The sequence below is a fragment of the Scleropages formosus genome, chromosome 15, assembly GCF_900964775.1.
Source record: "Scleropages formosus chromosome 15, fSclFor1.1, whole genome shotgun sequence".
Lineage (NCBI taxonomy): Eukaryota > Metazoa > Chordata > Actinopteri > Osteoglossiformes > Osteoglossidae > Scleropages > Scleropages formosus.
In genome coordinates, this window is record NC_041820.1 from 7,005,692 (window position 1) to 7,030,569 (window position 24,878).

Below are 24,878 nucleotides of genomic sequence, written 5' to 3' on the forward strand. Positions count from 1 at the left end.
CAGTTTCCGTAATTACTTGAGGTGTGGCCAGCTACCAGAAATTATTCGATGAATGTATTAAAGTCTCTTCCATCTCCTGAAAGACGAGACTGAAGTTATGAAGTAATGAGCTCCAGTGCAATGCCACCCTGGTGATTCCTTGGTATGACAATGAAGAGGAGGTTGGTAATGACCCTTTTGTACCCCTGTAGCCCAACAGAACCCTGCCCCTCCCACGCCCACCCGCCATCAGGAGGTCACTGTGAACCGGCAACAGCGCTACTTCCGCATCCCGTTCATCCGGCCGGCTGACCAGTACAAGGACCCGCAGAACAAGAAGAAGGGCTGGTGGTACGCCCACTTCGACGGGCCCTGGATTGCCCGCCAGATGGAGCTCCACCCAGATAAACAACCCATCCTCCTGGTGGCAGGTAAACATCTGCATGCCGTTTCCTTGATGAAGGTACCTGCTTTCTGCTGATATAGTAAAAATTACACTGGTTTGTAAAGTTAAATATTTATTTAACTTATTCTTTTCTCTAAATTGACTCAATATTAAGATACTTTAATCCCTAGATTGATCTGGGTATCTTAGTTTCATAAATTTGTAAATCAGGATTTTGGGTACCTGGGTTAAGAGGGTAAGGTTGTGGGTAAAGCCACTGCCTTTAGATTTAGTGGTTGCGGGTTTGAATCCCACCTCCTGCTGTAGTACCCTTGACCAAGGATCTTGTCTTACATTGTTCTAGTAGAATTTACTCAGTTGTATTAGTTGGTGAAATCAGTGTAAGTGGTTTAACATTGAAAGTTGATTTGGGGAAGAGTGTCAGCTAAATCAGTACATGTAAATACATTTATCAGAGGTGGTACAGCAGGAGGTGGGGTCCGAACCGTTGTCCTTAGAGTGGAAGGCAACAGCTGTAGCCCCCAGCCGCTCCCTTAAAACGGGGTAAATGTAATTCTAAGTAGTTCAAAACACAAATGTCACACTGTAGGTCGCTTTGGGGAAAATTAAGAATGTTCATAGTTTCTGTATTTCATCTTTGGAGAATCAGGCTGCCTTGAGTCACTTTCCTCTGACTTTGTGTCCCGGAGCTGTCTCGGCATCCATCTCCTGAATGAACGTCTTTGGCGTCCAGCCTTCCTCTGACCATCGCCTCTCCAACACCCCCTGCAGGAAAGGATGACATGGAGATGTGCGAGCTGAGCCTGGAAGAGACGGGACTGACCCGGAAGAGGGGTGCCGAGATCCTGCCCCGGCAGTTTGAGGAGATCTGGGAGCGCTGCGGTGGGGTGCAGTACTTGCGAACCGCCATTGAGAAGAAGCAGGCCCGGCCCACATACGCCACGGCCATGCTGCAGAGTCAGCTCAAGTAGAGCATCGCCCTGGTGATTCCTTGACATCAGAAAGGAAAGGAGAGAAACTCCTCTGGTAGAGTAAAGGGAGTACGTCCCTTATCTCATAGGGCTCCAGTCTGAATGGTAGTGGGGAAACCAGCCGTTTTGATGGAACTGATTTTTGTTAATCGTTGTCTTTTTATTGGCAGTTTCTTCATTATGGTAGAGTCCCAATTATCCCTGCCCCAGGTATTTTTTTGTTTTTAATCCATCATTGTACAGAATGCCTTTGATTGGAAACAAGCAGTGTAAACTTCAAGTAATGCTGTTCACCCCTGAAACGTCTTAACTGCCCATTAAAATTTGTTTAGTGAGATTTTTTTTCCTTCACCTTTATCAGTTCTGTGCTGATGTGTGGCAGTGTAATAAATCTGGTTTAATTTTGCTTTGCTTTAGGTTTTATTTCTAAAATAACTGAAAGAATGATTACTGCCTGGGGCTGAAAAAGAATAAATGAAGGCTTCTGTACCTTTCTTATTTCATTACTTTGCATATATGTTACCAAATGCAGCTGATATTACATGTCTCCATATTAGCAACATTTTTTTTTTTTTTTATTACGCAGCCCACCACCACTGTTCTCATTTAAACCAGATAATTGAGACTCTACTGTAATTTTATTTTGCAGTGAACCTCTTTGGAAAAGTGAGTCAGATAGACCTGCGTGCCCTTTTTTTTTTTTTTTTTCTCATACAAATCTGACCTGTGCTTTGACAGCTCAGTCATGGAAACCGAGGCCTTAAGAGACATTTTGTAAGTTATTCCAGAAAATAGGTGCAGTTTCAAAGCTTCCAAAGGAACATGGAGTGCATCGGTTTTGAATTGTTCAATAAATTTATGTTCAAAGTTTTTGGTTTGTGAGCTCATTGTTTGTTGAGGCAATGATTTTTTTTTTTTTTTTTTTTTTTCCTGCTTTAAACGGATCTATAAACCGTTATCTTGAAGTGAGCAGTAGTATGCATTTTGCATTGTCCATAAAATAAATGCAGCTTTGACAGTTTACCATTAAATGTTGTGCATAAAACATGCACAGAAAAGCGTTTTAATCTCAGACGAACGAATATGCAAGAGAAAAATTACACGGTACTGACCACTTCATTTAAATATATATCTTTTTACTTTTTTAAATTATCCATATAGAAACTGCTGCAAAATTGCAAACCTGTCTAGTGCAGGTTTAATTTCATTGTAATTTCTTTTTGCATTTCGTTTTAGGGCTCAATCTATTTCTTTTTTGTCCAAACTGAAGAGAGAACATTTTACTTTTTTCTTGTAATGTATTATGCAAAGAATACACATTTATGAAATTAAGTTATTCAGTGCTCTGTGCATTTTACGTTGCATAAAATGCATCCAGTTTCAGTTATGAATGAATGAATGGTGACTAAAAAAATAAATGCCAGAGCAGTTTAGTTTTTCATATTTTTTCCATAGGTTTTTTGGAATACATATTATTTACTATAAATTACAAAAAAGATTCGGTGCTTCAAAAACATTTTAACTTTACTGTGTGAATTAATAGAATTTAAATACTCTAGACTATTTTTTTCATCTTGGATAAATCTACAAAGATTAATATAAAGGATATAGAAATGTATTTCAGGGTGAAATAACTGCAGCTCCAAAAGGACTGAAATCTGAACCCAAGTGGAAGCTGCAGCTCAGGGTTAACAGATGGTCAACATCTCAAAGCTGCTTCTCAGCTGTTTTATTTGTTATTTGGGTTAATGCATAACGTGGTTTAATTTTTTATTTTTCTTTAATGAGAAGATTCTCAAGAGTTTGAAGGGTGGGCGTTCTGGTGACAACACACCGCTCTGAAATTTGCTGTCGGTCTGCATCTCTATGCAGAGATTTCTGCACGTTTTCAAACGGCAATATTTCATTTCATATTTCATGATCAGAAAAAAGGGGGGATATAGTGAGACAATCAAATCTGTGGCCTGATAATTTTTCTTTCTTAATCTTTTTATCTCCTTTGCTGCTTGGCCCAGACTCTGTTAACAAGAATTTATGTCAGCTCCCTTTCCATTTCATATAGGAAGTGTTTAAGATAAATTACAAAAGTGGTGACAACTGTGCATTTCCTCCAGCATTGTTTTACTGTATAGTGGGTGCTGTTGATATGAAACTTGACTCATTCGCTATGCCTTTTAATTTCATTCTCAGTTAAATCACTTTTTAAGGTATTGATTTCCAGTTGATGTACCACAGTGCAGTAAATAAACGGTCCTCAAGTTTCATCTTGTTTCATTGAGTTTTTCTTTTTTTGGTCACAAGCCACTGTTTACTGACAAAAAAAAGTCTAATATTAAATAAATTACAAAATAATACTAATAATAAAGCCCAAAATTTACCATTTGCTAACTTCGTCATTTTCTGTTTTGATGCTTTCGAATGTTTAGTCTTGTGACGGATTAAGCTAAATTCAAAGTACAAATAATATTAAATAGTCACAATTATTTGGCCTCCTCTGACTAGGCTGTACACCAAACAATGTATGTTTAATAATTCTTGTGTATTAGTAAATCATTCTCAAAATCCAAAGAAAAACATAATACCAGATGCATTTTTTTTGTCTTTTTTTTTTTTTTTATATTTCAAGCATTCAATTCATCGTCCGGTGTCAGTTTTTGTAATCACTGTTTTGCTGATTAGGTTCTTGTTGTAAGTGGTTTTGTTTGTGTTACACTTGCTTTAAATTCATGAATTTATCTGAGCAGTCATTAGAGATGTAATTTATTTTTCAGTAAATCCATAAAAATAAGTCTGCGAAAGATGATGATTTTAAAGTTCGGCTTTTTTTATGTGCACCAGCAATCAGACTGAAAAAAGCGACAAATGGAAATCAGATACGGTGTATCCAAATGGTCTTGAAGGTGAAAGGTTTAATTTGTTGCAAAGTTTACATTTTATAAAATAATTGCACATTCTACAGAATAATAAGTTAATAATTACAATCTTGAATCCAGAATAATTTTTAAACAATTTTTTATAAGTTGTCAAACACATACCAACTCCACACTGACAATGATTAAGTTTCAATATACTTGAATTTTTTTAAATTAAAAACAAAAGTTATAAACCAACAATTTTTAACATACATGGAAAGGAAATGTGTCCCTAAATTTAATTTTTGACACACACAGACATATATACAATATACACACTTATACTCTTATGGACTCTTCGGAACAAGATAAAAACAAACCCCTCGCGCTCTTGTGACTTATGAGACAATGGTGTATCGTTGTGTAAATAAATACCTCATTGTGAGGGAAGAATGGACCTTTGACAAGGCCATATCGTGGAGGACATATCCATAGTCTTCAGCTGCGCTAATGGTAGTCCCTTGAGCCTGTGGAGCGCTGTTCCACCGCCTGGTTGATGGCTTTGTAATCCCAGTGACAACTGGGTCCTGAAGATGGGAAAATAACCTTCAGAGCTGAGGTGCAGGTGAGTTTGAGCGAGGGCGGTCGAAGGCAAGGCGCCGGCTTCCTCGGCATCCCATCATAAAACGGTGACCTCCAAGCATTCGTTGTCCCCTGTCCTCAGTAGGCAACATGACGTCCTGTATTCCTTAGACAATCTCCACTTCTAAATGGAATACAAAAAGACACAAGGAAGCCATTATTTCCAGTTTCACAAACATCAAGCATGGATTAAGGAAATGTTAATGCTGTTTTCAAGGTTGCTATTTTGGAATAAGCTATAAGAGATGCTGCGTTCTGGAAGACCCACAGTTTGTTATATACGGTATATTGGAACAATTATCAGTCAGCAACAAAATTAATTTGTGTTTAATAGTAATTTTTTAAATCCTTTTTGTTACAGTGCTATACTAAGATGCTGGGAAATAATTATATTCTACAGTCCAAATGTTTCAGCTGTAGTCCTTGAGAGTATACTTTTTCTATGACCACATTTCAAAAACATTTTTTCTCAAAATGATTTGAAATATGGTCATTAAATGGTTTTTATTAGCGTAAGGAGGTCAAAGCCTTATTATGTAATTACAGTAAATTTTGACTTTTAGCTGCATGTTAGAGCTGTACAAGAAATGTCATCATTATGTTGCATTCATTAAAAGTTTGTCACTTATTAAAATCACAATATTATTCATTCACTCTACTGATTTGGATTAGAAGCTTCACATAAGATTCTGCTGTTACATTACCTCCTTCTGTATAGTCAACCAAGAAACTTCATACCTATAAATAATTTAATACAACATGCATATTTACACATTATTCATACTTTACTGTAATGAGGCATGTCATTGGAACAAGTATTCATAAACTAATGTATGGTTTGAAAAAAAGTTTCTATCAGCGCAGTTAGTCATTCTTAAGAAACACATTATGAAACCGCAACCCATTCATCCTTTGTATGCCATATTAAACATAATTATTTTCTGAAGTCTTATCTTAAACTTTTCTAAAGGTTAAAAAAAATTAAGAAAAAAAGTCATCCCCCAGTTTCTGGATGAAATCATCAATGCTGTTTGAAAACAAATTTAAGGATGTTTCAATCACAGTTTTTCAGACTTTTAGAACTAATTAACAGTAGACTGGGGGCACTTGGCTTTAAAAGAAGTTCACTTGCTTTCATCTCATTTTTTAGCATCCTTACAAATTTTCAGCTAGCATATGGTAATAAATACTTCCACGAACAAATGTAAAAAAGAAAGAAAAAAAACTTCTTTAATATTTATTTTGTTCTTTGGAGAAAATAAATAGCATTAATAATACCAAGGCCCTGTTTTGTTATTTTTCTTATTTTTTCAATGTTAAAAAATAATATGGAAGACAACATTTCAAAATAAATCTTTGATGCATCTCTCATGAATCTCTTATCCCCTTTGAAGAATCAAGCTCCAGGCAGTGATTTATCTATTTGATTCAGTGAAATAATCTGTCAGAAATTAAATGACCCACTTTGATGCACTTGAGCTTCAGCAACATGAGCGACCTGCCATAGTAAAATGTGTCTTTAAAAAACACGGATTAATTAATTAATGAACCACTCATGCGAACTAGGCTCCATGAATAGAAAGAACAATAAAAAGTGATGCATTTAAGGGCACTGATGATGAATCGGATGAGCTATGGAATGCATCCTTACCTCGGGGAACGGTATACAGTGATGGAAATCCACCATTTCTGAAACTAACTTGTCCGGCCTCGTAGTGTACAGCTGTCTCGGTATCTACAGAACGGTGGACAAATATATCTTATACGTAGAAATGTTAACATTTAAACTGCATCATAATTTCAATGAATTTTTGGATCTTCTTACTGCTATACGACCACCCTGTTAAATATCGTAATCTTTTTCCCTTGTATTGTTTTATGTATCCTTATGTATTTGCAATTTCTCGGTACTACATGCTGTATACTGTAGGTCTGTATTGTTATGACCCAGTTCTAATCTGTTGTTTCTTAATACATAATAGCACATATACTGCCTATTACACCAAAAATAACAATCTCGTTTGCACTAAAACAAAAATTTTACAAAATTTTACAGTCTTAACTGTTTTTGTGCTGTGAAATTGGTTACTGATAACATTTATCTCTTTTTGATTATGACAGGTCTGACTGAAGAAAAACTGGTACAGTAAGTCTGTGTGGATTCTTTAGGTTTTATTGGGCTATTTACACTGTGATAAGTCTGCATCTAGTGGAGGTGTGGAATCAGTTACAGCAGTACAAGAGAAATCCTGACACTGGGGAAAAGAATGGGCACACAAGGTAAAACCCAGACACCCCCAAAACACTAGTAAATAATCAATGGTAGCCTCCAGAAATTATCTTACCAACAAGTCTTTAAACAATAAACAAGACCCAACTCCTCCAAGAAACTCAAGCGCTCCTCAGACTGTTGCAACTTATATTCACCAGATTTTCTTCTCTCTACCTCACAATAAAGACCTCCATAACAAAAAACCAACAATCTCAATACTTCCACCACCTCATGAAGGTAATTTGTTCCAGAAAGACACTTTGTGAAAAAATTCTAAATTATTATTATTCTTGTATTCAGTGGTAGACATTTTAATGTTTTCCTAAGCACCAAAACTGACACCCGTTTATGCTAAAATATCAAAAAATCACATGAAAATGGACACAATTACTTCAATACTCAACATTAGTTATCATAACACAACTAAGAAGGCCGTTTTCCTTCGTTAATTATTCTGTAAAAGTCTACAGGTGCCTTTTCAACCTTTATTGCTAATACACATGGTACATTCATGCACTCACAAACAAAAACATACATACATATCACACTCGATGCTTATCCATATATTAACTAAGCCTTCAGCGGAAATAACAGAATATTAAAGACAACAGAAATTGATGAAAACTATGTGAATGTATTCGAATGATTAGGGGTCATGATTACCAAGATTTTAACAGGTGAAAATAGCAGACAAGGGTTGTTCAACATTGAGAACTTAGTGCAAGACAAGCCAAACTATGAGAAAAAGACCAAATGCTGGCTCTGGTCTTGCACTGTGCATCTGTCAGGAGTCACAGGAAATCCAAATTCAGTCTTATAAATGCAAAGAAATGACTCATAAGTTGAAGTAGGGGTATCAAATGCAAAGCCCTGTAAAGTCCAATTCTCCAGTCCAAATGAGTGTATCTCGGGGATGACTGCTTATATTTAAAAAGAATATATATATAAAATACTTAGAAAGAAAGATATCATAGACAATATGGGTTATGTTTTATCTCTTCCCTCCCCCTTCCATCAAGTCGTCTTGCTAACCATTTTTGAGTGGTATTTATTTTTTCGTAAAGAGTGCTAACATATCAGTTTAACTTGGTTCTGATGCGTCAACCGGCGCACCCACAGGTGGAAATCGCAAATAGTACGTGTTGCCTTAAGCTTTTCCGAAGAGTGAAGGTGTAAAAGAAGCAAACAGAAAATGAACAAGCTTTAGACGACCCTCTGTCATCTTTCTGCACCTTCATGTAGTACCTCTGGCTCCAAGTTGACGTGCACTCGTTGCGTATGCTTCAAGGTAAACGACATACTAGTTGGGTGATGTTTTTCTTTTTTGAATTTCTTATTTCATATTAAATATTACTGAATCTTGGGTGATCGATGTGTTCAGGTGATCTTGCTCTGGGCAGGGGTCTTCATTAGGGTTTCTTATTTTAACCATGTCATAAATGTTCCTGTCAGGAGACTCCAAATGACAAGGCATGTGCACAAGCCATCCCAGCTCACCACAGGGAGCAACTCTCTGTCCCCTTGCTGTCCTCAGTCCACTGCATGTGACAGAGAAGCAATCTGCAGAGCTGTCTGGGTTGTTGACATTAACATTTGTTTATTATGTTATTTCTCCAAGTCAATGCACACACACACACCTACACACACACACACACACATTTTCAGAACCGCTTGTCCCATACAGGGTTGCGGGGAACCGGAGCCTACCCGGCAACACGGGGCGTAAGGCCGGAGGGGGAGGGGACACACCCGGGACGGGATACCAGTCCATCACAAGGCACCTCAAGCAGGACTCAAACCCCAGACCCACCAGAGAGCAGGACCCAGTCCAACCCACTGCGCCACCGCACCCCCAGCCAATGTACAACTCGAAGTAAACAAAAGTGCATTTAACCAACTGACGGATACAAATACACAATTCTTGGAATATAGGTCATGAGGGGATGGTTGCAGAATTCCAATTGTCCCATGCTACCTTTTTTTAACCAACACACCTTCCAAAAGCAGCTGTATATATTTATTTAGCAGACTGTCTCCAAAGCAACTTCCAATGAACTCTTTGTAGTGTTATCAGCCCACCTTATTCACCGTGGTGACTTACACTACTAGATACACTGCTTACAATGAGTCACTCATCCATACATGAGTGGAACACACTCTTTCTGTCACTCGCACACTATGGGGGAATCTGAACAGTATGGTTTTGTACTGTGGGAGGCAACAAAAGCACCCGGAGAAATGCAAACGCCACACAGACTGAGCGAGGATATCGAACCCATGTCCTCTTGCACCACCCAGGCGCTGTGCAACCATGTTGCTCTTAATGAAGACCTTCTGCTCCGCTTTATGTCACACTCAGCTTAGGAACACTGAGTAAAAAAGAACAAACTGGGTCCCATTTAAGTTCATAAGTCCGGGACCAATTGTACAGTATGCTTCTGGTTCAAAAACAGATTTTACCTTGTTTATATTCACAATACGGTTTACATGTGCACTCAAAAACACACACACACATTTTCTGAACCGCTTGTCCCATACGGGGTCGCGGGGAACCAGAGCCTACCCGGTAACACAGGGCGTAAGGCCGGAGGGGGAGGGGACACACCCAGGACGGGACGCCAGTCCGCTGCAAGGCACCCCAAACAGGACTCGAACCCCAGACCCACCGGAGAGTAGGACTGTGGTCCAACCCACTGCGCCACCGCACCCCCCGCTCAAAAGCATTATCGAGCATTTCTGTTGCATTTGCTGTTTTACAGTTGTGAATCAGCAACGAATCTGACTTTACTTTCATTCACTTTGGTGGGGTCTACATTTAAAAAATAAGTATTAAAAATAATGGCATTAATGGAAATGTGTTGTGGCATTAAATGTTAAATTAATATGTATGACTTAATATGGATTACTTTTTCAACATGTGCTTAAATGCAGTGTTTAAGTGAGGATTTGGTCACGTGAGTCTAAGGTATTACTACAAAAGAATACAAAGAGTGAAGGTTGCCAAAGGTCTCGTAAATTGTGGACTTGAGTGTTGTTCACCTCAGCACTACTCTGCACATTTTAAATCATTTTAGGTCAGTCACATGCCCTGTGATTAGCACCAAGAGAAAATTACCACAGCTGATGTAAGTTGGTGAGCGAAGATTCGATGAGCGCCACTTACTTCGATACTAAGGTGCATGTTTTCAATGGAGTCCAATGTGTCGTGCTCAGAGAACCGGGAGGAGCTGGTTCCGGAACTCGAAGTGCAGTTCAGGCTGGAGACACGAGTCAATGTGCTATCGTCACTTTCAAAAACCGGGTTTACTCTCATAGTGTTCCCAAAGGAAAAAGGACTGCGCGAGTGCCTATAATACAGAAGACATATACATTTAGGAAAAATGAGTGTAGAATCTCTGAAATATTGGCTGTCCTGTAAAGATACCTTCAAGAAACAGTATTATGGAGAACAAAATGCACACTTACACCAGTGTCACAGTTTTTCTCGTCCGTATACATTTCCTATTAATTAGAAGCAAGAGGCCTATCACGGCCAGAACGAAGAGGAGGAACCCCACAAAGCAAATCACAAATAGGAATGGGTCTACAGGCACAGACACCAGTTCTGTGCAGCGCTCTCCATGAAAGTGCCAGTACTTCCCTACAGGACACCTAAAAAAGAAAAAAAAAGGCAGAAAGACAGTTAATAAATTACTCATGTTTAAGACAAATGAAAAACATTTAAATATTATTATTATTATTATCATCAGTCTGTCTTGCAGACAGTTGGAAAAGCATTTCACTGCACGCCATACAAAGTGTGGTTGTGTATGTGACAAATAAAACTTGAACTCCATCATCATCATTAATAAATTGTAAATAGTTAGACTGCATTTGAATTGTTCACAATACGTAAACTTTAGTTAAGCACAAAATATTATATTTTTAAATTTAAGAAAACACAAGATTTTTTTTTTTAAATTTTAATTTTTAAAACTTCTATAAACAGTATATATCCAGTTGGTAGTGTAGTGGTTAGAGTCACTGCCTTTGGATTCAAAGGTTGCAGGTTTGATTCCTGACCTCTGGCTGTAGTGCCCTTCAGCAAAGTACAGTACTTATCCTAAATTGTTCCAGTAAAATTACCCAGCTGTGTAAATAATTGTAAGTTGCTTTGGAAAAAAGTGTCTGTTAAGTGAATAAATGCATCTATATAGTTTATTCTTAATGAAGGTAGCTGATTGTGACCATGTAGCTCAGCTGGTTAGAACATCGCTACCTGCACGCAGCGCCATGACCCGGGACTATCTCACACTGCCCCCCGTTGAGGCAGTAGCCCGGCTCCAGGGCGCAGACGCTCTGACAGGGCTGGCCGTTCACCGAGCTGTAGCCCGGGTTGCACAGGCACTCGGGCTCCTGGGTCCATCTGTTAACCACGCAGCGGGAGAACTCGTTGCAGGCCGTGAACCTGCAGGGGTCCGCCTGGTCGGCTGCAGGGCCGGCAACAGAGACGACACATTAGCGTTTGTGAAATTCCGTCCGCCTCTCTATTGTCCATCTGCCTCCACGTCTCAATCACCCCACAAAGCTTGTCTGTATGGGCCTGCCAGGAATGCAAAGAGCACGTGACTGACTTTAATTAGGCAATCTGTGTTACCTGAGCGTTAGTTAAAAAAATAGCTTTAACCTTGTTCTGTGTTACATAGAAAAGCCAGGTCCTTTTAACTAGTATAGTATAGGAGCTGTGCCTGTTTTGTTAAACTGTTGGACCCTGTTTCTCTGTTTTTCCACATTGGTGGGACTATAAATATACTGGTCTATTGTGTTATAAATTTTTAAAGATGCAAACACTTTCCTGATTGATTTATCGTATTTTTATTGGAGGTTTCTTGCTTGCTCGGTTCCAATTTTTTTTTTTTTTTTGGAGCAAACTATCTGTTTTTCTTCACCAATAGACCAATAGTAAAGTGTTCGGCATGTTGCACCGATCAGTCAATAGTTGGGATTGAATGTGCATTTGTGGAGGCACTATTTTTTTTTTTTCACATTTTCCAGTCACCCTAAGGCAGTTTTAACTTTAAAGTAGCTCAAAGTTAAAAAAAATATTAGTCTTGAAAAGCGTTTTTAGTTTACTAGAGTTCCAAGAGATTTTAATAGAACCTAACCAGCAAATAAGCCTTCTGTTTTTAACTTTTTATTGATCGTAAATTAAGTGTACGTTACTTCATAGTTGCAAACAAATTAAATAAAGAACAGACTCCTATCAAGGAAGCTGAGGAGCCAGCATGCCGTTTTTCCCTCTCCGTGCCAGAATGACTCATTCCTTCATGTTCCTTTCGAAACAGGCAACATATTCATAAGGTCTGGCACTCTTACCAGTCTCAATGTCCAGGGATCGACTGTCAATCTCGATGTCAAGCCGTTTGGAAGCGGCATTGCAGAAGTCTTGGAGGACACAGTGAACCGCCTTGGTGACGTTGTATGGCAACGACTCGGCAAACTTCATCTTGCTGTTTACTATAACGCTGCCGTTCCTGAAGTTGAGAATCTCTAATTCTTTAAACCCGGACAAATTAGACTGCAGATATGGGAGAAGCTGGGTGGAAGGGAATACACAACAAAAATGTTATTCTCCCAGCAGATTCCTATCCTGCACAGAAAAACTGCCTCATTTCTCACATTTCTTCACTGCCAAAATCTGCTTACGCTTTTCACAGGTATTTGCAGCTGCTGGTAAGTTTTCAGTATGCATAAGCTATTTATTATTCTCATGCTGAAAGCTTGACTTTGCATTTCAGTGCAAAACATATTGCATGAAATTCCTGCTTCTATTAAAAGTGTGTCTAACAGAGAAAAAACCACTTACCTCAGAGCTATTTGCTAAAGGATACATACTAGTCATCATTTAAATAAATATAAGGAATAATTTAGACAGACTTATGCAGAAATACTTGCTTAGTATGGAGAGGATTAGAAAACAAAAGGGTAGCGGCTAGTTGTAAATTTGCTCATAATGTATTAGAGAAGGATTTAAGAGTTTGGAGAAGGTTGAACGGGGATAAGGAAGATCACCACGATTTGATGGCTCAATAGATAAACAGTATTAGGCATGGTGCCTGATCTCATTATTTCTCCTGTCAACCTCGCTCAGATGACCCGATCAACAAAGTAATTAACCCTCGCCAAATACCTTCCGACTTACAGAAACCGAGGCGGACAGCGGAACATACGAAACGTGTCCAACTTTTCATTTCCTGCACCGTTCCTTTTATGTCAGGCCTCTTTCGGAATTGTCTCTGCTTGGTTTGCTAGTAAAGGATATGGGAGAGGCTTTATTCTAATGAACATTTACAACTTGCAGTGTCATCGAGTCGGCGCTTACAAACGAGAAAGAAAATGCAATCCTAGTTGTTTCTTTAAGACTTTACTCCTGTTTTTGACCTTGCTATAAGTCTTAAAACTTGCGAATATTTACTATATTGTAAAAATTACCTTTTAAAAAAATCCTGATTGTTCAATAAAGCATGCCCTATATCTGCCAGTCTTTATGTGTCCTCCACCCTTCGCTGTGGTGTTTTCACTATTCGTTTAAACAGGGATTTTGGAGCGTAACTGGCCCTGTTTTATTATGTTGCTCCTGCAAATATAACCCATGAGCCCCCCCAATAATAAATACACATATATTTATATTTTGTAGGACTTTTTTGACAGGTGTCCGTAGCATTAATGCTGGTATTGTTTGCAGGATTTTGACACCCAGACAGTCTTGTTCATTCAGAATGTTCCGAGTCTTCGGCCTGAACTCTTCCCAGTTATGAAAGGGTAAATCCGCATTAAAACCGCTTCAAAATTCTGGTCGGTTCCACAAGTAAGGCTGAAGAGCTGCGTTCCGTGCTTTCAGATTTGTTGAATAAACAAACCTTATTGCATTTAATATCACAAAATGTATTCCGCTCACTGAGCTCAGAAGACAAATTGTCCGCCTACATGGCACCAACATAAACTGGAAAATGAGTGCTACGTAGTCAAATTTCTTTAAAAGCCGCTCTATGTCTCTGCAGACTTTTTCTCGGTGCCTTTACAGAGCCATTGTTATTGTCTCTAAAAAGCCATTTTAACCATTTAATATGTCTACGCTGCTACAGGAGCCAATCCACGAGGCAGGACGTTCTTGTAAAATTTAGAGCCTTAAGAAGAACAAGAACACTGACTGTTTCGAGTGAATAATTTACCCTTATGCTTTTTTTAATCTTTATTTACCCTTATGCTTCTTTCATTCTCCCTGCATGTCAAAAATGAACCAGTTTTCTCTCTGAGATGCTGAACTATTTCTGTCTTGCCAAGTGTATAGGCCACCACTGCTTTTCATAATTACTGCTACATGCTTAGACATTTTTCCTATCAAAAAGTGCGAAATTAGCTGGCTTAATATATAGTTGACAAGGAATACTTGCTCAAGGGGATCATATTCCTTTGGCTGCACAGTGGACATTCTAACCAGAAGTTTTAGTGATTTTGCACTTTATCCATTTGTTATCACCCATAAATAAATTTACAGATATATTGAAGTTGTCCAGGTACTTTCCGCTGGCATATATGGATCTGTGATTGCTAATACAATTCCCTGAACACTGTATTTGTACTTGATGTGGACGGTGATAACAAACTGTAGAATGACTTGTTTCTTATTTAAGTCACCTCTTAATTTGATTATTTCCATGGTGTAAATCATAACTGCAGGAGATACTTTTTGTTGTTCAGATTAAAGCATGCCGTTGTGCTAAAAGCGTTGCGCAGAGAAAAAAAATCACGCACTGCAAATGCATCAAGATTCGCCTGCTAGACAAAACGTATATTTTCTCCTGGCATGAAATCAATTCTGCATAAAATATTGAGTGGCGTTGCATGTTTATGGCTGTTTCTGTATGCATGGTATATTTGAAACAACCCAAGCACGCACACACACAAACGCGCACACACACTCCCACACACGCACACATACACATTGTGAAGGGCAGCACCTGCATACCACAGATGCGGAGAAATAAGTGGATTTGTACAATTACAAGTGTTCATGCAAAGTGCATTTATCCAGCATTACATAAAGCCTCTTACTCATTCCCAATCTGCACTGAAGTACAGTACACTTCAGTCATTACTGTAAACTTCCACACCACATGACCAGCAGCACCTCTCTCTGTCTGCACAGTGAGATCATAGGAGCCAAAGTAAACAGGTTAGTTTGTTCAAACATGTTTTAAACCATATAGTGATTATAGTTATAGTTTAAGTATAGAAAACTCCTGCATTGCTCTCCTTTCGGCTCATCTCAGGTGCTCATGCCGTGATGTTATTCTATTTTTCTTTTATTTCTTAAAAGCTATATTGATAGTATGCCTGCGCATGCTTATTGTTATTATTTATTCATTTTGCTGATGTCCTTCCCCAAGAAAATTTATATTGTTGAGTTTATATACTAAGCTACTTATTTACTGATTTATATAGCCGGGTTATTTTACTGTGTCAGTTCAGAGTAAGTTACTAGTGCAGAAGTGGGGATTTGAAACCCAGTTGTTGCAAGATAACGGCTCTGACCACTATGGTACATAAAGGCCTCTGATTTATAGGCGAGCATGTATTAAGATGACTTTATATATTGTTTGTCTTTGTGATGAAAATTTTTATAACATGCAGTTCTAAGCAATTCCTTTTCAATAACCCTGAATGAAATGTACAATTATGCACTTACAGGAGTTATAAACCATAGAGTAACAAAGTGAAAGTGCAGACATAATAAAAGCTGCAAAGAAGTTTTTTTCTGCTCTTTTGCCCCCTAGAGAGACACCTACTGCTAAAAGTAAAGACTTGTGGGAAAGAAGAATATGTCCACATAAGGGAAGCTGGAAATTGGTTCAGCTTTTAAAATAGCTGTGCAGTAGAATAAAAATTGAGCTCTTTTGACCCTTTTTCAGATACAAATCAACAAAGGGGCGTAACAAAAGGATAGCGGACAGAGGTGGACTTCAGTGGAATTAGTGGTTGGGTAAAAAAGAAAAAACTGTCATGTTAAAAAGATAAAGTGATTAATGGATACTGTAAAGGGGGGTTAAAGAGAAAATCTTTTATATAAATGAATGCTTTAGAGCAAAAAAGTTAATTTTACTGAGGTCTAGACTAAAGCATACTGCAGTGGCCTGCTATCAGTAAATTTAAGCCAGGGAAATCACAGGAAATCAAGGAACTTTTTATGTGTTATTTTTTAAGAAACATTGCAATGGTATTCAAACCATATTAATTTCATGCTGCTTTTTTGGCTTTAAGTAGTTAAGGTTTAATGTAAAGGTACCGGGATTGATGCTAATGTCCTCTGTCTCCCAGTCTCAGATTTACTGGATGCTCCTGGGTTCGACGAGTCTTTAGGGTCAGAGATCTGTGTCTAAGTGAGACAGAACGTGACCCCCCCCACCTTAGTGAGGAATCCTGCCACAATTAATTATTAATCATTTACTTCGCAAAACACCTAAAAGATCACCTTCAAAAGAAAGTGCTCCACCAGCAACAGATAAAAAAAAAATAAAAATAATTTATTCAGAATTATATAATTATTTAAACCACCATCTTTGATGTTGAGAAAACTAAGCATTCAGCATAAACTCTCCCCTAATGAAAGAACATAACCTGTGCCCTTATTTAATAAAAAAAATAAGTGCTTGCTATGAACTTTGAATTAGGAATGGAAATGTTAGGTTGCCTCTGTATAATAGTTTCATATCATTTTTTTAATACATTATATCTGTTCTTTTTAAACACTTTGGAAAAAAAGATCCTTCTGCTAAGAAAGAATGAAGAAGAGGCCAAGGAAAGCCCAAATGGAAAGTCCAAGAACTTTCTTACGTACCACCTCAAGGAATGTGTTCTCCAATGATCGGTATTCAGGGGAGCTCTTGTTGAAAAGGTCGGTGGAAAACATTAAGTTGGTGACCCTAAGGCTGAAGAATACCACTAACTCCTTGCCTTGGCGTGCCATATTCAGTGGTGGGTCATGTGTGGATGCTTCACTTTCCACCACTTGTTCTGTCTCTGCTGGGTATCCTTTCTGGAAGTCCATGGTGTCTGCATCCTTTGGCAGAGGGGCCACAGTTTGGGATGGTGGTCCCTCTTTGTGAGCTTCCTGTCTGTGTGCATCAGTGGGAGAAGATCCCAAGGTGACTTCCTCTACATGTTGGGGGGACTCGGTGACATCAGGGACATCCACTGGTTCTTTCAAAGGCATAGGGTAGACCTCTGTTTGCGTGGTGGAAGTGACACGATCTGCAGTGGGTTCTAAAAGATTCAGAGTGATTTGTGTACTGGATGTTTTCAAATCTGACTTGAAGCACAATGTACTTCTGGCATTTTTAACAACATCAGGAAATCTATGCCAATCGTGCCATTGCTTTAAAACTCAAACCCTTTTAAACTTGCAATTTGCTGGAAGGTAAATATATGTAACATGAAATGTTTGATTTCTCAACAGAACAGATGAACTCTAGAACATGATAATTTTATTTTCTCCAGCTGTGATTTTCAGTCATTATGGTAATATTTTTTCAGGAAAAGAGAATTCGGTTAAAAATCAAGGTACAACTTGTTAAAGTTCTCACCTGTGGTAGCACGTGGAGTCAGATTTCCTCTTGTGGTTTCTTCAGCTTGGAGGGACATTGGTTTGTGTGGGACACTCTCGTTCACATTACCCTCAAGCTGCTTCTCTATGATCAGGTTGGCTGGTGGCCACACTGTAGGAGCTAATGTAGTCTGATGGAGCCCGGAGGTCAAGGCTACTGGATCATCATCAACAGTGAATGCCCCTACAGAAGGAGTCAAACTTGGGAAAATGTCAGTGTCAGTTACAGGCGCTGGAGTGTTTCCATTAAGATCTGGCCATCCATCTGAGGAGGTAAAAGTTGAGTGGTCTTGGTGGAGAACATTATGAGCAGGTCTGTGGTTATGGTCATTATTGATGCTTCCAGGCTGCACCAGTGTGGTGTCATATGTTAGAGATGTGCTTATGATTTCAATATTTTTCTGGTCCACATCTTCTTTTACCATGGTTGCATCCAGAAGAGATTCCAGGTCATTCCCATTTTCCACCAAGGTCAGCGAAATCTTGGTTTGATGTTCTTCTGAAATGGTTGCTGGCCTTCCTGTCGATAGCGTCATTTCATTGTGCTCGTTGAGAATTGGCAGCTGGGAAAATTGATAAATTCAAAACAAATATCACAAATTTATTTAACCATATCTATTTCAGCTACTATTGAATTCTACAGCACTTTAGATAGGATAATGACTTACTTCATATGACATTTTTGGGGTAACTGTAGAAGTTGATTCCAACACACCCTCTTTAAGGGGAACAGTAAAAACAGTAGAACATTAACTTGGACAATTCTAGAAACTGAACATTATTTTTCAACAAATGAATGCTGTATATGTGTCCCTTTATTTTTGACGTGAGATCTATACCCATGGTCAAAGAAGATACACCTTTAGTGACCCTATGAGGTTTAGCCTAACCAGGGTCGAAGCAGATGGAGCCTACATCCACAGGGAGGGACTTCTCTTCAGTCAGGGCTTTGGTGACTATTTGCTTCAGACTGGAGGATGCCGTGTTCCCGCTGTCAGATCCTACTCCTTCTTCATCTTCGTCGGCACTTCCTTCACCAACTTCTTCAGTGTCCAATGTGAGTGTCTCAAAGACCACGGCATATCGGACCGAAACGCCTCCAGCTCTGAAATAAAGTGGCAAGTGTGAAAAGTAAAATGTGAAGGCTCAACAGGTTAAATGTCCCATTGTATGATTAACTGTATGGACTATTTGGAGATATCCATAAAGCTCAGGATTTTACCCCAGTGTCTGGTTTTGGTCTAATATCTGGTTGACTTAAGCTACCAGAACAGTGTGTCTCCCTGCATATGCTTGTTGATATGTCAGATGCAAAGCATGCATTCTTTTTTTTTTTCAGTTGGTTTCAAAACATCTCTGACAATATATAAGTCCCTGCGTGTAATACCATTTAAGGGTATCCTAAGATCCTATGGGTACCCACCTGAATCCTAAAATTCTGAACTCTTTAAATCCTGGCAGTTTATCAAAAACATGCAGCATCTGTGGAAGAACAAAACTGAAGTTTATGAATTTGCTTTGTTTTCCATTTTGGCATCTGCCTAGTGTGCATCGACCTACGTGACTTTTAACTTCTAGGCATATTTAGAAGGAGTCCAAGCTCACTGAGAATCCCATGCCACAGAAAGAATTAAATAAGTAGATCAGCAGTTGCTCACCTTATTAAACTGATAAACTACAACAATTTCCTTTCCAAAGACAGGCAATAAGCATGAGAATATTTACAGCTGTCTGGCCATAACTGCATATCAACCACAGAATGGGAGGTATGAGGCAAACAACAGACTCACACATTTTTGTGGTGAACAAGTGATGAAGAGGAAGGAGCAGAAGTCCTCAGCTTTGACACGCACTGTTTGAAACCATTTGTCCCAAGCAGGGTTGCGGCAAACTGGAGCCAAACCCAGCAACACAGGGCTCAAGGCCAGAGGGGGAGGGACACACCCAGGACAGGATGCCAGTCCATCGCAAGGTACCCTAAGCAGGACCCCAGACCCGCCAGAGAGCGGGACCCAGCCAAGCCCGTAGTGCCATTGCGCCCCCTCTCAGCATCCATTCAAATTCAAATTCAAATTTTATTTGTCGCATACACAACCATGCTTAGTACGATGTGCAGTGGAAAAAAAGGCCTGAAAGGGCCTCAGGGCTGATAGTCCAAAAGCTAACTTATTCTTTGAAATAATTACTTTATTTTAAAAGCTGCTCTTTTATTAATGGTGCTACTTGAAAGCTCTTGCCTTTTTGTGCAGACTACGAGTGAAGTCATAGTAGTGCGGATTGCTGGTGTCGTTCAGAAGCTCACTGAAGCCTGGATCCACAACTGTAACACTGAACTCCACCACATGCTCTGCTGCTTGTTCAGGTAGAGTGTTGGAGAGGCTTGTTTCCTGGGGTGGAAAGAGTTCTCACTGAAGTCAAACATGTGGGCTCACCGGCTGGGTGAACATTCCCACTGAATGAGTAACAGATTTATCGGCAGCAGAACATACCGACTGGCTAGAAAACACATTCACTGGCTGGAGGACACACCGACCAGCACACCTTTATCTTAAAAAAACTAAATAATTGCAGAGCTCTCACCTCTTTTCTAATGACGACATTGCATGCGTTGACACTGGGATGTTCTGCAAAATAAATATTACAGACAAAATTATTTGTAAAAATATGTTGTTCCTGTCATTTTTAAATTAAAAACTCAAATATATGGAATACAAGCAGCAGCATTAGTGAAATCTCACCATTTTCTGAAATATCGTTTTCTTTTTGTGGATCAAATTCATTTGACCTGAGAGGAGAGGATTGGTAATAAAGATAGAAAATTCATTTTCAAATAAAATGGAGCGTCAAAATGATAACTTGAATTTTTTGCAAATCGTTCTTTCCGTGAATGCTTTCTATCCAGAATATCATTTGTTCAAAAAAGTCTCTTTCAGTTATTGTCACTTAAGTAATAATATTAGAATTGAAAATTTCGAACTGCTTAGCCAGTTTGGGGTTAAAATTGCATTTCTTTGTCTGTTACTTATTTAGCAATTTTCTTCCCTTGTTAAAGTTTGCTTCTTCCTGCTCATTTTTTCCATAAGCCTTTATTTTTTCATTTACAGCTTAATTTCACTTCTCCACCGCTCTTTATACTGGTAAATTATTCTATCATGCATACCGAGCCAAAACCCATATAATTTAAATTAAACTCTAATTGTATTTTCCTCCTCCACTTTGCAGTAACTCATCTCTATGAAGCCTAATCGTGCATTTTGCATATGTTCCCAGTGGCCGCTGGTTAATTCGAAACACCAGGGCTACTTCCCTTTTTCTGTCCGCTTATGACTGAGAGTTTTTTCTCAGCTGAATATAGACATAACCCGATGAAGGATATTACACACGAGTTGTGTGACAAACCCTTGTGGAAATATTATGCCTCTTGGAAATCAGTCCAAAAGCCGAGGTTAAGATCAGCAAACAGGAGGGGTCATCTGTTCACCTACCTTTCCTCCTCAAATTCATCCAGCACACTAAGTTTCTGTGGAGACAAAAGGAAAATATAAAACATCTGATTAAAACATATTAGAGGATTAATTAACAAAAAATGAAATGCAGATTGTTATCTTTATGTGAGTGTTTCACATATAGTATTAATATTGAATATTAAAAGGGCCAATTCATAGTGGGACATTCCTAGGAGTGTGAGAACATGCCACTCTAGGACCCACCTTGCTGACCACGTCCATGTGCTCCTGGGAGGCTGAGAAGTTCCTGAGCAGGTCAATCATGCACAGTGACTCCAGCTGACAGGTGGAGACCCAGCTGTCGTATTCAATGCTGCTGGGGATGCGGTCCAGGAAGACGCGAAAGGCCTCCCATACTGACACCTGGCAAACTGAATGTATATCCATGTATGAACACACACATGTTTCTCAACGTATTGACCATGAAATCACAGGGTTACCCTCAAAGGCAATAGTATTTATCACACAATAAAAGATTTTAGAACACGTAAAGGTAGCCAGATGCTCTCCCACCATAACTATAATGCCTTAATAAGTCTCATAAATGAATAAACATGACATCACATGTATGTTTCCGAAAGACCAAAAGATGAAAGGTCTGTTAGAATCAGTCCTTTGAGCAGGATGAGCAGTTTCAGCGGGAAAAGTCACCACTTAACTGCTGGAAATGAGAGGCAAGTATTGCACGGATCTCAAAGGGAATTTAGAAGAGAAAAGATGCCAGAGGATGAAACAGAGTTTCTCATTACCTCCGACGCCTTAATTAACACCAGTAGCTCACATTTCCTACGTGTTGTCCTAGAGGCAGAAGGAAAATTGTGAGGGGCACCTCACCTCTTAGTTTGAAATAAGCTTGGTGGCTGGCGAGGGTTTCGCTGACACTGTCATCATGACAGACTTTAGCTCCTGTGTGGGAGACGGCCGATCGCTTTGTCCTCTGTCTTCCTAATTCAAATGTCGTCTTGACATTCACCATCTGTTTGGACGTTCTTGGAAATTCAGTTACGGGCATATAATTGACTCCAGATAAAGCTTCTTGGCTCTTCATACCTGCAAAAAAAAAAAAAAAAAAGAAATTTCAAAGAGGAAACTTTTTGAGTTTTTGGATGTGACACATGCATTAGGTGTAAATACAATGTTATGTTAAATACAACATGAAACATAATCTTATAAATATGTAGTAGTAGTAGTGACTGGCACTCTTACGTACAATTTTTCTTTGAATTTCTTATTTTGGTGAAAATACTTTACTCAAGCTAAATCAATAAATGCTGTTTTGGCAGAAAATCAAAGAGCAGCAAAAAGCTCTGCTGGCAGTGGGTCATACTGTACTTATGAACAGATGTTTGACTAATTATGGATGCCTCCTCAAAATAATACTCTGTACGCGCTTGTGTGCGTTTTTAATCTGTTTTATAAAAGTGCATTGTGTTGCAGTGGGAACCAGCTGACAAGCTCAGGATGGATCTGCGGCTCAAGAGTCCAGAACTAGCAGATAAAAGACTGCAATTGGCTGCTTCTCCACTTCATGTAATGAAGATACACAACAGCCCAGGGGATGTCTGTGCCCCAGCATGCGCTACCATTCCCTCTTTTTTTATTTCTCACCACCCTATTGCACAAACTGGCCCTTGGACTTTAGAGGACCTGACGCCCAAGACAATATCCGATTTTTCATTACGAAAGGCAACTGGTGGTATGCCAAAACAGCCAGGAATAGGCACACACTGAGCAGCGCCCTTTCAAATTCTATTTATCCCCTTCATTAATTTGAATTCAGTTGAACTTGTACTTATCATCTTAGCATATGACTCGCCCAGCCTTTTCATTTTTACTGGCTGTTTTCATACAAAGTTGCGTTCAGAAGGTGAGGTGTCATAATCGCATTTTTAAAAATCAAAACGCTTTACGCAGCATCAGACTAAAACTGCTAAAAAGCAATGACGCCGTGTTTTCGGAACCTAACTTGTAAAAATTTCATTGAGATTTGGTTTTGAATTGAAAAACTGCTACAGCACTTGAATTTACGCCTTCCGTAAATAGCGGGATAATGTTCCGCACAAAGACAAAAGACACAAAGTCCTGTTGAAAACTCATTGCATCATATCACGGTGGTGCCAGCATGTTATTCAATGTCATTACGGTTGTGATTGAGTCACCAGGGTTAACGCTGGGAACTTGCGACAGATCTCCAGATGAAGAGAAATTCGTATACAGCTGGAATAGAAGTGGTAAAACCTTAATGTATGTGGTCACAGGTATAATTGGCCTCAGGTGTCTGTGAACACAGGTGTATGAGAGGACAGCTAAATCTGGACACAAGTGCAGCTGGTGTAGGTTTAGACCTTTCAGTTATTACCCAAGAAGGCTGTGAAAAACAGAATGAATGATAAACATTCTTCTTCAGCATTTAAATTCTCAGTAATCTGAAGATTACTGTCAGCTATGTATTTTTTGCATCTATTACTATAAAAGGAACTGAAAAATGCAATGCCTTTTGGTATACAAAATTTAATTTTAAAAAAAACTGATCAAGCTTTAAACATAATTCCTCTTGCAGAGACAGTTCATATGTTATACATGTTTTCTCCAATCTACCGTCTCATTTAAATTGGGACATGGGTTACTCAAGGGACATGGGTTATAGTACGGTGATCTACATTATTTTATTAGGTAATCTGTATCCCTTCAGCCTAAGGCTTTGATGGGATTAATTCATTGTAATGCTCACAACAACTAGCTCAGTAAAGCCCTAATTCTATTAAGTGCTTAAAAAACATTCCGCCAATTATTTGATGCAAACTGTGTTGACCTGATGGGTAGAGACATTTGTTTCTTCTGACACAAGTTCTTTGTTATGGGAGCCCAGACGTTGGATTTGGAGTTAGGGTTGGACACTGTGGCTCATCAGAGGTTCTATTAAACAGTACTAGTCCTATTAAACAGTATGTACAGGATTTGGAAAACAAAGTCGACAGTCAGTCACTGTTACTTCGATCTTGCAAAACATTGGATTCAACCTGGAACAAATATCCACTTGACCATTTAGTCATACCTTGTTGTAATGGCACAACCCATTGCTCTTTAAAAGCTTGTGGCCTTTCTGAAGGGCTTACACATTGTCACAGTGGAACACAATGATCCAGCTGACGGACTCAAGTGTGGGTGTTTTATTTCCAACAAGGGGCAGACAAAGTACGTAGTTAGGGAGAGGCAAGGGTCGATCGATCTTCAAACATCAGACAGGAGAGGACACAAGAGCCATGATCGTGGGTACAGAGCAAAGGGTCAAAGAGCCAGTTGAACCAAATACTGGAGCACAGAGAAGGGAGGGCAAAGGGATCGGGAAGGCAAACAAGGAAGAATGTCTCGGCACAATCGTCATGAGCTGCAGCTTCTCAGGTTGGAGAGGTGTTTTCAAGCAACCTCTTTATACCCTGCCTCCTGAACCATCTGCAGGTGCAGTCGTCGGGCACACGGATTGGGGATGTGACACACATCATGGTAGGGTGCTCATGAAGCTGTGAACCCAATCACAGCCACCTATGGACAACCATCCCACCCCAATATAGGCATTGCCAGGTCATAATTAAGGTGTGCCGCTAAAG

At 39.2% G+C, this 24,878-nt stretch overlaps 2 protein-coding genes across 4 annotated transcripts in view; one reads left to right on the top strand and one right to left on the bottom strand.

The window, feature by feature from the left end:
* Positions 1–2,586, top strand: part of myo6b (myosin VIb) — a 42,392-nt gene extending 39,806 nt beyond the window's left edge. For all 3 annotated transcript variants that reach the window (XM_029258475.1, XM_029258477.1, XM_029258476.1), the window contains 2 exons: positions 192–410; positions 1,157–2,586. In XM_029258475.1, coding sequence (XP_029114308.1) covers positions 192–410; positions 1,157–1,356 — 419 coding nt within the window. In that variant the 3' untranslated portion in view covers positions 1,357–2,586. The remainder of the gene's footprint in view (positions 1–191; positions 411–1,156) is intronic.
* Positions 2,587–4,887: 2,301 nt separating this feature from the next.
* On the bottom strand, positions 4,888–22,246 carry impg1b (interphotoreceptor matrix proteoglycan 1b). Its single transcript, XM_029258579.1, has 16 exons — positions 22,105–22,246; positions 21,475–21,641; positions 21,250–21,284; positions 20,254–20,260; positions 20,002–20,151; positions 19,188–19,246; positions 18,655–18,869; positions 17,745–17,948; positions 17,000–17,424; positions 16,448–16,537; positions 12,478–12,697; positions 11,381–11,591; positions 10,588–10,773; positions 10,286–10,469; positions 6,502–6,585; positions 4,888–4,974 (listed from the first exon to the last, which is right to left on the bottom strand). The coding sequence occupies exons 1-16, from the start codon at positions 22,244–22,246 to the stop codon at positions 4,888–4,890; spliced, it is 2,466 nt and encodes an 821-aa protein (XP_029114412.1).
* Between the last annotated feature and the right edge of the window lie 2,632 nt (positions 22,247–24,878).